The 16907-nt window shown below is 33.6% G+C and overlaps 1 protein-coding gene across 1 annotated transcript; it reads left to right on the plus strand.

Moving 5' to 3' along the window:
* The first annotated feature begins 226 nt into the window (after nucleotides 1-226).
* Mcm5 (Minichromosome maintenance 5) lies at nucleotides 227-9806 on the plus strand. The gene is made up of 4 exons (XM_065515011.1): nucleotides 227-443; nucleotides 508-1618; nucleotides 8716-9537; nucleotides 9611-9806. Exons 1-4 carry the CDS (start codon nucleotides 283-285, stop codon nucleotides 9725-9727), a joined length of 2211 nt encoding a protein of 736 aa, XP_065371083.1. The 5' UTR covers nucleotides 227-282; the 3' UTR covers nucleotides 9728-9806.
* The last annotated feature ends 7101 nt before the right edge of the window (nucleotides 9807-16907 follow it).

The following is a 16907-nucleotide window of genomic DNA, read 5'->3' on the forward strand; positions in this document are numbered from 1 at the left end:
TACACTATATTAAGTTTAAATACTTATTTGTTTAATTTTTCATTTTGGTTTTTTGACATTTGTTAAGACCAATCGTTGTTTTTGTAGAACTGACACCACCTTGTATGAATTCGCCTTGTTTTAAGTATTGCAGCTTGGATTTTGGCGGGAAAATGTGTTTGTATCAAAACAAATGCCTCAATTTTGATCGCATATTTCTTTGAGAAAGCAAAGTGACTGGTTGTATTTGTTTTTATAAATATTAATTTATTAAATTGGTTTACAAATTAATACCATATAAAAATGGACGGATTTGATGAAGCAGGTATTTTTTTCTCTGATAATTTATTGGGCGATGGACAGCAGGGTCAGGATGGGCATCAATTTAATATGCAGGCGGTGAAGAAAAAATACAAGGAATTTCTTCGCACCTTTAATGAAGATAATTTCTTTTATAAATATCGGTATGTAAATTTGATTTTGAATCTTGAATGTTTCACCATTCTAAATTGTTCTTTTAAAATTTAGTGATACTTTAAAGAGAAACTATCTTAATGGCCGCTACTTTCTGGAAGTGGAAATGGAAGATTTGGCTGGGTTTGATGAAACGTTAGCAGACAAACTTAATAAACAACCAACGGAACATCTGCAAATATTTGAAGAAGCCGCCAAAGAAGTAGCTGATGAAATAACTGCTCCTAGACCTGAAGCAGAAGAGAATATGCACGACATACAAATATTATTGATGTCTAATGCTAATCCCACAAATGTGCGTGAATTGAAATCCGATTGCGTTTCAAAATTGGTAAAAATAGCTGGTATTATAGTTGCAGCATCCGGCATTAAAGCCAAAGCTACAAAAATGTCAATCATGTGCCGATCTTGTCACACAGTCATTGCTAATCTTAAGGTAAATCCCGGACTGGAGGGATATGCTTTGCCCCGAAAATGCAACACAGATCAAGCCGGTCGTCCCAAGTGTCCCTTGGATCCGTTCTTTATTATGCCTGACAAGTGTAAATGTGTAGATTTTCAAACACTAAAACTTCAGGAGTTACCCGATTATGTACCTCAAGGTGAAATCCCCAGACATTTACAATTATTCTGTGAACGTTCCCTGTGCGAACGAGTAGTGCCTGGAAATAGAGTTCTTATACAGGGAATCTATTCAATTCGAAAAGTGGGTAAACCCTCGCGTCAAGATGGTCGTGAAAAAGCCGTCATTGGTGTCAGATCTCCTTACATGCGTGTTGTTGGAATAACGGTCGACTCGGAAGGATCTGGTGCCATTTCACGTTACAGTAACATTACTAACGAGGAGGAGGAAACATTCCGTCGAATGGCAGCTTCGTCAGACATCTATGCACGTTTATCGAAATCTCTAGCTCCAAGTATTTTTGGGTCTGAGGATATAAAAAAAGCAATAACATGTATGCTCTTTGGTGGTTCACGTAAACGCCTTCCAGATGGTCTTTGTCGCCGTGGTGATATCAACGTTTTGTTGCTGGGCGATCCTGGTACTGCCAAATCTCAGTTATTAAAGTTTGTGGAGAAAGTAGCACCAATAGGTGTTTATACTTCGGGAAAAGGATCGAGTGCTGCTGGTTTAACAGCATCTGTAATAAAGGATCCAGCAACGGTAAGTTATGATATATTATGTTAAATATTCAGTCTTAAGGTAGGGTCAAACATGACAAATATTTGATGAAAAAGACATAACCACTAAATAACATACATTTTAGTTCGTTTATTTATTTGAAAAACTTATTTTACTTAGGTTGATTCAAAACAAAAAAAATTTGTTTTATTTTATTTTATTTGATGCTGTTTGATCTTACAAAACATTTGTAAGAGTAAACGCGTCAAACAAATTTGTGCTAAAATAAGTGGTTACGCTTTTTTGAGCAAATATTTGCCATGTGTGAACCTACCTTTAGTCTTGTGCAAGTCGTATAACATTTTTTTCTATATATGTAATTCTTGACAACGACAATATAAAATGCATGAATACTTCGTATATATACACAAGTCGATTTCATTTTAAATGGTATCAAAATATTTTCAATCGAATCACAATAAGCATTTTTAATGGAATTCAAATTGAAAGCAAGTGTAATTCCAGGTTTGAATTATAGTCAAACAATTGAATTGAATTACAGTTGTATTACACTTTATTTCAATAGCATTCTCCAGTAAAAAGGACACATAAATTCAAGGAATATTTTTGTTTGAAAAATATTTAATTTTTTAAAAATTTTTCAAGTTTAAAACATAATTGCATTTGCATTCAAGTCAAATTCCAACAAAATGTTCAAGTGTTTGAATTTTTGAGGCTTTGGTGCTTATTGGGATATTATTTTAGGATGTATCTTCGATTTTAGCTGTTGTTGTTGTATCAGCATTTGTTACAATATTTTTTCAAAATTCCAAAATTGGTATTTTATAGATTTTTGACTCTGTTCACGGTTCCCTTTGCAACATATTTAAGAAAATATTGGGGCATTAGGAGGTTTTAATTTTTTGAATGTAGCTATGCGATTAGAAAATTTGGCATGAAGTTGAAATTTACATAAAAAATAGGTCTAATTCGGAAGGCTCTATTATTATTTTTCTTCTATAGTACTTCCCAAAATTCTACCTTTGAGAAAAATATAAACACATAATTTGGTTTTTGTTTACAGTATAATTTGACATTAATGAAGGAACTTTTTTGGAAAAAAATCAGAGTATGAAACAAACAAAACATCCGAATCATTTGCAAAATGTACAAAACAAATCATAATTTTTAAATTGTATTGTACATGAGCAAAAACAAAACAAAAACTTTTCAAGTGACAAAGAGAGAAAACGAAACTCATCTGCATTATTTAATTTACCGTTACAATCGTACATTTGAGTACAAAACAGATAGAGAAACGTATTTTTGTACTCTATTCACTATTATAATGAGTAAATCAATTACCAAACATTTCTTAAACGTTTTTATACCCTCCACCGCCACAAGTGGTGAATGAGGGTATATATAAGTTTGTCATTCCGTGTGTAACATTGAGAAATATTCATCTGAGACCCAACAAAGTATATATTTTCTTGATCCTTATGTAATTCTAAGTCAATTAAGCCATGTCTGTCTGTCTGTCCGTCTGTGTGTCTGTGTAAAACACGCTCACGTCCAAAATACGCAAACAAAATTGGTAGACTTGCAAAAAATGTGTTTATTGTTGTCCTAAGCAGTTTGGTATTGAAAATCAGCGAAGAACCAAAACTTTACACACGTTATTTTCATAATAAAAGGACTAACTCTGGTGAAAATTTTAAGAATCGGTTCATGATTTCTCCTAGCCCCCATACAAATTTCTTCCCGAAATATGGTTCTATGGTCTATAAATGCCTTCAGAATTGCAGCATCCATACAAAATTCATCAAAAATAAGTTTCGTGCTAAAAGAAATCACAACACTATATTTTTTGTGGATCGGCCCATATTTGACCATAGCCCCCATATAAAGTTCCCTTCCGAAAATCACTTAAATTAGCATAAATATCTTCTAAATATCGCTATTAAGTTGAAATTCGACATAAATAATCCCCATATATACCAACATCGCTATATCTAATTATATGATGATCGGCCTATAATTGGTTATAGCTCCCATATACAGTGACGGACAATACAATAGAATCACTACATATGAATTCAATTAAAGCGGTAAAACTACAAAATTTGATTTCAAAATTTAAAATTTGTTCATTATATATTAATGCTCATAACGTAAACAATAAATAGAAAAAAATAACACATTCTTATGTCAAACAATGTGAAATCTAAAAGACTAATTAAAATATGCGACATTCAAATAGAATCAATCAGTCTTAAAATGATTAAAAATAAAAAATCATCATAAGAATTCGTTGTTTTCTTAATATTTTGTTGCATATCAATTATTTCTAATAACAGCATCAAATCTTTTGGGGATTGAATTTAACAAACTTTCGCATGTAGATCGGGAAATTGCATACTATATTTCCAGAATTTTCTGCCAAAGTTCTTCCTTGTTTTTCAATTTTTGAGACGGTCATTCCTTAACATGAATTTTGTTATATAAAAACCATTTTTTGGCAAGACCTGACGTGTGCTTTGGGTCATTATCTTGCTGGAAGAGTCATTTTAAGGGCATATTCCATTCTGCATGTGGCTTTATAACATTCTCCAAAATATTTACATACAAGTGCTTATCCATATTTTCTTTAATCCAATAAATTTGACCAACGTAATACCAAGAAAAGCATCCCCATATAATAATATTTCCCCAACCATGTTTAAACGTTTTAGGTTTTTGGCATTTTTTGGACGTCTAACCCATGTCTTATCATCACTACCAATTAAATTAATGGTCGTTTCGTCCGTCCACAACACATTTTGACACTTTTTTATATTTTCTGGCCCACACCAATCCTTATGATTACTCCTGGTTTTAAATGAAATATTGGTAGTGATTCTATTGTAATGTCCGTCACTGTATTTAAGTATTTAAGATTCGGCAAAGCCGAATATACCGTTCTAACTTGTTTTTACTCCGAATGTTTCAATATTGTTCTTACTCTTTTCTTTTCTAGATGTGTACGTTTATATTAATGTACATTTTGAGCTCACGAGCAAAAACAATACAAAATGACACAATCATTCTCATTGTTTATGTTTGGTTTTTGTTTTACTCATTGCAAAGAACAAAACAAATTCAAAATTTAAACTCGGCTACACCTCTTCTATAGTCGTGAGACATTTTATTAAATTTTATCCGTTTTGAAGTTACAGATTTATTTTCACTTTTGTTTTCATTTCTCCCACTGTGCGACGTGCTATTTCATACAATATATGTCTGCTTTTACACACAGCAAGTTTACTTGAAGCAAGTCTCTTCGATTCCCTTTTAAACTTGCTCATATGTTTACACACAGCAAGTCTGTGTTCAATTTTGTATGTCAAAACATATTAAGGTAGGATCACACGATTGCCGCAATGAACCAATTTAATACAATTTTTATTGTGCTGAATTGGGGCCCAATAAAGAAATTGTCCCAATCAAATTCTCTGCAGTCACATGATTGCTTCATTTTATATTAATTTGATTGTCGTAAATTGGCGCAAAGCGATTTAGTGGCAATAATTGTCGCATTTCAGTCACACGATTGTTCTAGTTTACGGCAACTCAGAGAAACAGCTGTTGTGCTAGATTTTAAATTTTGTTTTGTTTACATAAATGTAAAAACAATCTAATTTTGAATAAAATATTTGTTAAATAAAAAAAGAAAATTGCGTCGGCCTTAATTATCATATAAAAAAATTAATAAAGAAATGTTAAAAGATGTATGTGGGTCAGAGTGTGGCTGACAAAAACAATATTTCATTTACAAAAATTAATATTGGCGCTAATTGTCTTCTTTGATTGCCGCACTAGAACACAATAAATATTGGTGTATTTTTTAACTTTTTTATTGGTGCATGTTGCCTATCAAGCATTCACATGATTGCCGTACCAGGGTTGCATTTGATTGGGCCAAATAAGCACAATATTGTTGTGGTTTGACATATGAGCCAATAAGTTGTGAAATCACACGATTGACGTATAAAATAGACCAATAATTGGTGCATTGCGGCAATCGTGTGATCCTACCTTTAGACGCCATAGTGAAAATGAGAAAACAAAAGTTGAAGAGCTTGCCAGTACAAGCAAGTGTGTACCCTCTTTTTTCTTCTTGCCTCACTCTCCTATAAACTCAGAATTGCGCAAGAAAACTTGCCCTGTGTAAAAGCAGACTATGAACGTTAATATACATATTTAGTTTGAATTTTTGTCTAATATTTAGCCATTTTAATGTATAAATTGCATAAATTGAATTGGTGTAAACCTAATGCATTTAATTATTGTTCTCATAGCTTTATTTAGCAGTTTCTGCAGTCTCTCTATTTGTAGCAGTTTATTAAGAAACCAGTTCGAATAACTGGTCATTCTTGTTTGGAACTCACCCAGTATTTTAAAAATATAATACGGTTCAAATGATTAGACGACATTAAATTTGATTATTTGGTTTAATTTTATAGTTGGGGGAATTTCATGTCAAGTGAACTAACTTTTGAAATCGATGTCTTCCGATCGGGATGAAAGGTTAGTTCTGACATGAAATCCCCCCCTTATTTTTGAAAATTTATATAGTCAGACTTTTAAAGAGCTATTATTAAATGTATACTTTTATTAAATATTCTAAATTCAATAGCTTAATATTTAGATGAATGTTTTCGATGATGTAGGAATTTTCCTAATATTTTTTACCCGAGTATAAATGAGGCCATCGGCGCAAAAGTGCTATAACCCAAAATTTTTCTTGATTGCTGTAATACAAAATATTTTCAAAATACACGAGTTACTTTTTGTTAGATATTTTTTGTTTGTTTTGGAAATAAATTCAATAGCGGTATTCATGATGTGGAGCTCTTGGCCTAGTAAAAAAACAGAAGAGTACTCGACTTTTTTACCCACCTTGCTTTTTAGATATCAGAGGGTCCAAATATTTCCCGATTTTCTCCATTTTTATTTTATTAGAAAAATATGACAATAGAGCATACTGGGTCCAAATTACCGCATTCGTGATCGAATCATAAAATGTACTCAAATGTAATCTCAAAAATTAAAATTACGATAAATTTTACTCGATATCGAATTCGGTAATTTGGCACCTGGCCTTCACTTGGTATCGAAAAGTGTACAAAGATGATATGCTCAGCCTGCAACAACGCTTTGTGTTACAAGTGTTTTGGGTCCACAACTTAAATCTCTAATTACATTTATAAAATGCTATAAATAAGAAATTGGGATTATATGTCCCACGTAAAATGCTTATTGGGATTATATGTCCCAGGATAAAAGGACGATTTCAGAATTTCTGAGTATGCAGAACATAATCATGGCTATTCCTGATCTCACTTTCACCATTCACCCTATTTTTGATGTACATTTTGATGTCACCACTAACTGCGAAAACGGGTGGACGGATTTCAACCAAAATTTCAGGGTACGTTGGGGATGGTCTGTAGATGGTTTATGTGAAGTTTTTACGAAATCGGCATAGTAGTTCCGGAGATATGTCATTCTTCTGTACGAGTGTTAGTAACTGAACTCCTCCGTAACGGCTGGGCCGATTTCGATGAAATTTTTTGTGTGTGTTTGTCCCTGGATGGTTTAGATTCACAATTGACCTATATAGGTACAATGGGCGTGGCACCTCCCATACGAAATAAAAATTTATTATTGCATATCTGGAGTACCATTATAGTGGGAGTCTTCAAACTTTGTGTGAGCTATGGCAGAACAACGTTTGCCGGGTCAGCTAGTATAAAATAAAATTTCGAAAATTATATAATTAAGGTTAAACAAATTACGTGTAAACATTTCTAATAAGAAATTCTGAGAAAATTAGATACTATTGTTGTAATTGTGCTTTCAAAAATAAGGTGAATGGTGAAAGTTAGAACAGGAATAACCCTGAATATTTTTTCCACATCTTTTAGAATATGCAAAAATTTCTACCATATATGTATATTTTGGTTCTCTATGTTACCCTATGGTATGTATATTGTTGATTTGTTGTATTTTTGTTTGACAAATCGGTGTGTCTCGTCTCTATGTTTTATTCTCTATGTAGTTAGCAATATATCACACTTTCAGAGTTGACAAAAATGACAGACAAAAATGCATTATAAATAAACTCTTTGCTAACTCTCTGCTAACCCTAATCGTTGTGTGCGATGTACAATGTAGCCAGATGTGGGGATTTCTCCCCAAATTGGGGATTTCATGAATAATTTGGGGACAAAATTTCGTGGGGAGTGACTTGGGGATTTTAACAAAATGCATTTTATCAAACAAATTTATAATCGGTTATGGCCTATAAGTTAGGTTGTTGAAAATAAATAAATAATGGGTCGATTATGGATGTCAACCGAACTTCAGTTGCATTGCCAGAGGGCAACCACAAATTTCTGGTTGCCAATGTTACCTCATAGGGACATGAGGTAACACTTTTCTGGCAATTCTGGCGATGTATACAAAGTGGCTAATTTTTTTTCGATATAGATACGGCCGTTGATTTTTAAATAATGAGTAGACATAATTTCACAGAAGTTGTGTTACATTTTTGCCCTAAAAAATAAATGAAAATAAATTTAGTAAAAGTTTAAATCATAGAGAAATATATGGCCCATTAGGGCTCGGTTAAAAATTCAATAAATAAAAATAAAATAAAAAATACACATAGAGAGGACACTAGAAAAAAAAACTAAAACACCAAATAATTGTTTTTGTTTTAACATGTTTTTTTTACTAATACTTTCTCGCCACATAGGTTTTTGACAACTGAGTTAGGTCTATGACAGAAGAGTTTCCGATCTATGTGTATTTATCTATGGTTAAATTATTCTTTCTGAATCCAAAAGTGGTTAATATTACTATACAACTTTTTGCTGCTATTTTCAACTATATAAACTTGTTTGAGTCATGACTCCGTTAAGCCTTTTACTTTTTTAAATGTTCGTTGAGCTTCGTAATGAACCAACATGCAGTACATATTTATATGTTAATCTAAGCACATAAATACTGCATGTTTGCGATCTTCATTTGTTTCAAAAAAGCGATTGTGTTCTGTTCTAATGTTTAAAGTTTTATTTTGAATCCTTTTACAGCGCAATTTTGTAATGGAAGGAGGTGCAATGGTACTGGCAGATGGAGGTGTTGTTTGTATTGATGAATTCGATAAAATGCGTGAAGATGATCGAGTCGCCATTCACGAAGCAATGGAACAGCAGACCATTTCGATTGCTAAAGCTGGCATTACTACGACATTAAACTCTCGATGCTCTGTGTTGGCTGCAGCCAATTCTATATTTGGTCGTTGGGATGATACTAAAGGTGAAGAGAATATTGATTTTATGCCAACCATTTTATCGCGTTTCGACATGATATTCATTGTAAAAGATGTCCACGACGAATCACGAGATATAACCATGGCCAAGCATATTATAAATGTACATCTGTCGTCCAACAGATCCGGGCCTGCCGAGCAGGCCGAGGGCGAAATTTCATTAGCTCTATTTAAGAAGTACATTCACTTTTGCCGAACTCACTGTGGACCACGTTTAAGTGAGGAAGCTGGCGAAAAACTAAAAAGTCGCTATGTGCTTATGCGCAGTGGAGCTGGGCAACAGGAAAAAGCTGCGGATAAACGTCTAAGCATTCCGATTACAGTTCGTCAGTTGGAGGCCATTATCCGAATTTCGGAATCTCTGGCTAAAATGCGCCTGTTACCGTTTGCTAACGATGAACATGTTAATGAATCGTTGCGTCTTTTCCAAGTTTCTACATTGGATGCCGCGATGACCGGGAGCCTGGCAGGAGCAGAAGGCTTTACTACAGAAGAAGATCAAGAAACATTAAATCGAATTGAAAAACAATTAAAGAGACGTTTTGCTATTGGATCCCAAGTATCAGAACAGAACGTAATACAGGTACGATAAATATATTATTTTCTGCTGCTCCAGTCATAAATTCACAAAATACTATTTTTATACATTTCCTTAGGATTTCTTGCGCCAAAAGTACGAAGAACGTACAATTCTTAAAGTAATTCATACCATGATACGACGCGGAGAATTGCAGCATCGCATGCAACGCAAAATGTTGTATCGTTTATGTTAATTTGTATTTCTTTTTAATGATTACTGTTTTTTTTTACAATGTGTATTACTTATCAAATATACATACCGATGGCTTAATATAAAAAAGGCGTAACTAGTTTTTTTTGTTACTTTACAGGAGGAGGAAAAAACTTAATAAAATCCATAAAATTTTAGATACAATAAAAGTTTTGATGCCATTTTTAATAAAAAGACACATTTTATTTCTCATTTAAAATTTTATTTTTTTTATTTTCATGAAGTTATCTAATATATGCCCTTTTTTCATTGATATTTTTGAAAAAAAAAATAATTTAGGGCTTTTTTAATCTGAGTTGAATTTAATCCTTATAAAGTGAATCAGGGAGGGTATCTTTAATTTAAAAAATAGTCGTAGTGCAAATGCTGAGCTTGTAAGGGTGCTGGAACTTTTCGTACCTCCTTTATTAATTGCACAAATTGCGATCGCAAATTTATTTGCTTATTTTTAATTTCTCTTTCTATAAGGGAATGGCTTGTGACTCAAGCCAGTTGAGTGGACATTGTCACTTATTACAAAATTTTGTTCTATCGTTATTTGAGTTTCCATACTAAAAGCCAACAATGCATTAGAGAATATTACATTGCGGTTTTGGTAGTAACAACCATCTGAGTAAACAATTACAAGTTTTTAATAAGACACGTTGCAAAAACGGAAGATACTAGGCATCCATTTGTTTCATCCCAAACAATTCGTGTGTTAAAATACTGTATATTGTGAAATTATGTAGTTGTGGCTTTATTTTATAATATGCAACACTCGTCTTTCGTTGAGGAATTAATTTTTTCCTAGGTTTAAATATGGAATAGTTCGATGCCTTTAATAATTGCGCAAAAAATGGATAGGACAATTTTATGTTTCCATTTTCTTTTTTTGAATAGCAGCCTGCGACATAAAGCTATTAAATTTCCTGATAGGTGGAAAAATCCGATTCAGAAGCGAATTTGATACTTGGAAAATATAAACGCACAGCTGCGCTGAGAGATTTACCTTGTATTATTATCATGGTGATAACCAATCAAACAAAACAAAAAAAAAAACGAGTTAGGCCTTTTTCTTTAAAAAATTCGTTGACTTGACTTAAGGCTTTTTTTGAAATCGTTATAAATCTGTTATTTGCAATTCTGACATTTGTCTACCGGAATAAACAAAAAAAGCTATTTTTTAAAAAATTGAGTTACGCCTTTTTATATTAAGCCATCGATACATGCAATTATAACTTTGTCTGCAAACTTTAACAATTAAAAATGATTTGTTCAATTCACAACCTCTAAAAATTAGTCGTAATGTTCCGTGATCTTACAGTAATTGGCGAATGTTGTTTGTAATTTCTGTTGGTCCAAATCATTTTCGACACTAATCTATTTTTCTATTAAACATCACAGAATTTGGGAAAGTAGTTAAAAAAAACCCTTTAAAAAACCCTCTAACGCAGTTATAAGAATTTTTAGCAACAAACACTAACAACATCTTTCTTTATGAAAGATAAGTTAGTGATTGTTTAACAAAATTCTTATGGATTCAAAATTAGAAGCTCTGCATTTTTCGTTAAATGACAGTCAGTTCCTTGATGAGTGTACTGAGTAACTTATATCTATAATTCTTATGTAGGAAATATTGGGGGTAAGTTATGAATTATCTTCAGGTTTTTATTTTGAATAATCTGTAGCTTCTTGTTGTAAGTTTTGGCAGCTTTATGAAACCAGATTTGACAAGCATATGTCATTATCGGTGGGATACACATTTTGTAGATAAGTATCTTGTTCTTCAGATTAAGTTTCGACCTTTTGTTTAGTAGGGGGTAAAGAGCGCATCCGCATCTTAATGCTTTCTTACAAGTGTAATTTATGTGCTGTTTAAACGTAAGCTTTTTATCTAGAATCACTCCTAGGTACTTAATTTCGTTTTTTAAAGGAATGTCTATTCCTCTAGAACTTAAATTTATTGTAGGCACACGCTTTGGAGATTTGTTATACGGAAAAATAATAGCTTGAGTTTTACTATTATTAACTTTAATTTTCCAGTTATCAAAGAAATGCTGGGTTACTTTAAGGTTATCATGCATTCTCTTTATTATTGCATTTGAGACTTTGCCGCGGCAAATGAAAGCGCTGTCATCAGCATAAAACGCTGCTTCATGGTTACTAGGGATAGTAATATCGGAGGTGTAAATTGAGTAAAGGGTAGGAGATAGTACGGACCCTTGCGGTAATCCGGCTGGAATTTGTCTTTCACTAAAGTACATGCTGTCAACATATACGACAAAAGAGCGGTTATTTAAAAAACTTCTAATAATTTTCTGCAGGTATTTTGGAAATCCGAATTTGTTAAGTTTGAACACTAGACCATTATGCCATATTGAATCAAAAGCTTTTTCAACATCGAGAAACACGACTCCAGTACTCCTTTTGTTAGTATCAATAAAATTAGTAACTCTCTTCAGTTGGTGTATAGTAGAGTGTTCCTTACGGAATCCGAACTGATGGTGATTAATAATATTATTACGAGTTGAAAATTCTACAATTATTTTAAGAATTATTTTCTCGAAAACCTTATCCAGTAAACTTAGAGTACTGATTGGCCTATAGCTGGAGGGCAATTTGGCTTTTCTGGCTTATTAATATGTTCTTGTATAGTTAAGCTAAACGGACGTGTTTTTTTCTATCTCCGCAAATATCTCGTTTTTTTTTGATGATATTGACGGCTAAAAATAAATTAAATATAAAAAAAAGAATATATATATATCTTTAACGCGAATGGACGCGAAATTATATTTAAATATACAATCGTTTTTTGATTAAGTCATAAAATATAATATTAAAAGTGCCAATTAAAGTTATCTTTTATTATTTTCGTTCTGGTGTTTGTTTTCTTTTTTCCACCAATAAAGAGCACAAGTGCAAAAAAATAAACAGAGAATACTCTTTATGAGTTTCTCAAGTGGTAATCATAGTGAGCGCAGGCTTAGCATGAACGGCAGAAATGCATATGTGTTTGTGAATGTTGAAGAAAATTCAAAAGAAAACAAAAATACAAGAGTTGATGACAGCTTGTATTTGACCGCCAAACAAAGTGATCGAGCTCGTTCATTATCCCCCGCTTTGTTTACGAAAGGTGTTTGTACAACAAAAGAAAATTTGCCGTTGACAGCTGTTGATGGAAATGTGGTAACCAAAAGTAAACTTTTAGTAGCGCCTGAAGGTATGCTAAATAATTCACCCCCTAAAACAAAAACCTGCACAGTAAGTACAAACCCAATTAACCATAGTACGGGAGCAATACCTAAAAATGTTCAGCCCAAATATAGTGCACAAAAACCACAAATCCAAGTGGGAATTGATAGGTACATTACCGTACTGAAACGAGGACGCAGCCCAAGATCCTCAAAAATCGCATCAACCGCAAAAATTCCTAAAGATTTTCTATTTTGCAAGATGAAGCAGCTGACCACCCAACATTACCCAAGTCGTCCAAACCCCCTCCTATTTATTTGAGAGAGCAAAATTCGAATGCTCTAATTAAGAATTTAATCTCGTTGGTCGGAGAAAATTCTTTTTACGTTGTACCTTTTAAGCGAGGTAACATAAGCGAGACTAAGATACAGGTAAATCCTGAAAATGATTTCCGTAAGGTTGTTACCGAATTTGAAAACAATAAACAAAGTTTTTACACATACCAATTGAAGAGTAGCAAAGGGCTTCAAATTGTTATTAAGGGTATTGACTCTTGTGTAGATCCTGAAGATATAAAGGCTGCTTTGGAACATAACAAGTTTAAAATAAAAAATGTAGTCAACATTAGAAATCGCGAGAAAATTCCCCAACCAATGTTTAGAGTTGAACTAGAACCAGGTGATGTTAATCTCAAGAAAAATGAAACACACCCAATTTACAATTTAAAATATTTATTGCATCGTAAAATTACGATAGAAGAGCCACATAAGAGATCGGGACCACTCCAGTGTTTAAACTGTCAAGAATATGGTCATACTAGGGCATATTGCAAACTACCCCCTGTTTGCGTGGTGTGTGGAGAATTGCACGGTTCTACCCAATGCGATAAATCCAAAAACGACTCAAAAGTAAAAAAATGCAGCAATTGTGGCGGAAATCACACAGCAAATTACAGAGGATGCCCAGTATATTCTATAGTTAAAAGAACATTAACACAGAAACCCGGTATTTATCTTGTGCAATCAAAGAACCTAGTTGATACCCATTATCCCCAAATCTCGCAAACCATGAATAATAAAGGTTCATACGCTAGTGTTCTAAAAACGAATCCAACTTTTGCTCAAAACCCCCCAATAGGAAAAGAAAATAACCCTAATATCAATGTGGAATTTGCAGACCAACATCCCAGTTCTAATTTTAGTCGACTGGAAGCTACAATAGAGACCCTAGTGAAATCGGTTAACAATTTTACCAACTCTATGAGTAATATGATGCAGGAAATGCTTAAAATTCAATCCATGTTATTACAAGCTATCCTAAATAAGCCATGAACTGTTTGAAAATATGTTTCTGGAATGCAAACGGCATACGCCAACACAAAAACGAACTCGAATATTTTTTAAGAAACCAACAAATTGATATAATGCTGGTTTCTGAAACTCATTTGACGTCCAGAAGTTCATTTCGAATAAATGGATACGTAATATATGATACCAAAGATCCCAGAGGTAGAGCATGCGGAGGCTCGGCAATTTTAATAAAAGCTCGAATCAAACACTACTTAATGTGTGATCTTTGCGAAGATTATCTTCAAGCTATCTTCACTAAGTTTCATCGAAACTTAGTGATTTCATCGATATACTCACCCCCTAGATTTTCAATTACAGAAAGTCAATATAATAGATTTTTTAAATCACTAGGCCCCCTTTTCCTGGCTGCTGGCGATTATAATGCTAAGCACACATTCTGGGGATCACGACTGATTACCCCTAAAGGTCGTGTTTTGTTTGATACAATTTCTAAAATGGGTTTGAATGTGATTTCGAGCGGCCAACCTACCTACTGGCCTACTGACCCACGAAAAATACCGGATGTTATTGATTTTAGCGTGATGAAAAATATCCCTGGAGAAATGATTCAAGTTGAATCCTCGATGGAACTATCTTCAGATCACTCACCCACTATTGTTACTTTATTGAGCCCCCGAGAAATTGTATCCCCGACTGGTACTTTAGCGATGACAGGCACAAGAATTGATTGGCTCAAATATAAAAAATACCTCAGTACACATTGCTCGGAAAACATACCGCTAAGAACACCAGAAAACATCGATCACTCTCTTATCAATTTCGATAAAAATCTCAAACTGGCTGCTCAACATGCTACCCAAACCCCCCGACAAATCAGATATAATAGAATTTATTCTGCAGATGTCGAACGGCTCTTAAATGAAAAAAGAAGAGTTCGAAGAGAGTGGCAATTGCACAGATCCCCCCAACTCAAATCGAAGCTTAAAGATTGTATAAAAAGACTTAAAAAGCTCTTGGAATTTCGAAAAATGGAATCATTGAATAAATATTTAGAAAGCCTGGACGCAACCCCGCAATCGTATTACTCATTATGGCGAGCAACAAAAAGTCTTAAAAGACCTGTCATATGTAAGCCCCCCTTGCGAAATTCAAGTGGTGGTTGGGCAAGAAATGATACTGAAAAAGGGAATCTGTTTGTTAATCATTTGAAAAACGTATTTACACCGAACACATCAAATGAAGCAATTGAGTTGCCACCTGTTGTACCCCATTTTGGAGCAGTCGTACCCCTACGTTTTGAGATTCGAGAGATCGAAAAGGCTATTGTTGATTTAAACTCCAAGAAAGCACCTGGTATTGATTAAATCAGTAACAAGATGCTTATGGAGCTACCCCGGATAGCAATAAAAATAATTCTTTTTATTTTTAATGCTATATTATGCCTTGAATATTATCCTCCAGAATGGAAGGTTTCACTGGTTACCATGATACCTAAGCCGGGAAAAGATCACACAAAAGTAGAATCATACAGACCAATAAGCCTACTGTCCAATATATCAAAGCTATTTGAGAAGATACTTATGAACAAGTTGCACCCGATGTTAATTGAAAACAATTGTATTCCGAATCATCAATTTGGTTTTAGAAGAAAACACAGTACTATCGAACAAACCCATAGACTTGTAAATATTATAAGAAAAGCGTTTGAGGAAAAGAAATATTGTTCCGCTCTCTTTATTGACATTTCTCAAGCATTTGATAAAGTATGGCATGATGGTTTAATATACAAACTGAGTCAAAATTTACCCGCAAACACACATAAGCTATTGGAAAGCTATTTAACTGGTCGAACATTTAAGGTTAAAGAAGGAGACTTTTTAAGTAGTCCCCAACCCATTGAAGCTGGAGTCCCACAAGGCAGTATCCTGCGACCCTTTTTATATTTGATATATTCGTCTGATATGCCAACTAACAATCGTACTCATACATCAACATTTGCTGATGATACTGCTATTCTAAGCATTCATGAAAACCCTCAAGAAGCATCTCGTTACTTACAAAATCACATATTTGAATTAGAAAAATGGTTAAAACAATGGAAAATTAAAGTCAATGAGCAAAAATGTACCCATATAACATTTACATTGCGTAGAGAATCATGCCCCCCTATTCATATCAATAACCAAACAATAATTCAACAATCGGAAGTGAAATACCTCGGAATACATCTCGATCGTCGCCTTACATGGAAAAGTCATATAGATGCAAAGTTGATTCAAATGAAATTGAAGTCAATTCAAATTAATTGGCTTATTGGTAGAAACTCTACGCTTAGTTTAGATTGTAAACTTCTACTTTACAACATGATCATAAAACCGATATGGTGTTATGGCATACATCTATGGGGCACGGCCTCAGCGTCAAATGTTGAAAAGATCCAAAGACGCCAAAACAAGTTTTTAAGAATGATCACAGTTGCCCCCTGGTATATCAAAAACGCGAATATACACAAAGATCTAAACGTGCCCCTTGTAAAAACTGAGATCACGAAAAATGCAGAAAAATATTTAAAAAAACTTGAAATTCACCCAAACCCACTGGCCCGCAACATATTAAATAACCGTGGCCACACTCGGTTAAGAAGGAGGGACACAGCAGACCTAATCCAAAGAATAGAAG

This window comes from Calliphora vicina, chromosome 1, assembly GCF_958450345.1.
Source record: "Calliphora vicina chromosome 1, idCalVici1.1, whole genome shotgun sequence".
NCBI classification, from domain to species: Eukaryota; Metazoa; Arthropoda; class Insecta; order Diptera; family Calliphoridae; genus Calliphora; species Calliphora vicina.

Coding starts and splice junctions, on each gene's coding strand:
- Mcm5 (XM_065515011.1), top strand. CDS start 283: ATGGACGGATTTGATGAAGCAGGTATTTTTTTCTCTGATAATTTATTG. Junction 1,619..8,715: donor TAATAAAGGATCCAGCAACG/GTAAGTTATGAT, acceptor ATCCTTTTACAG/CGCAATTTTGTAATGGAAGG. Junction 9,538..9,610: donor CAGAACAGAACGTAATACAG/GTACGATAAATA, acceptor ACATTTCCTTAG/GATTTCTTGCGCCAAAAGTA.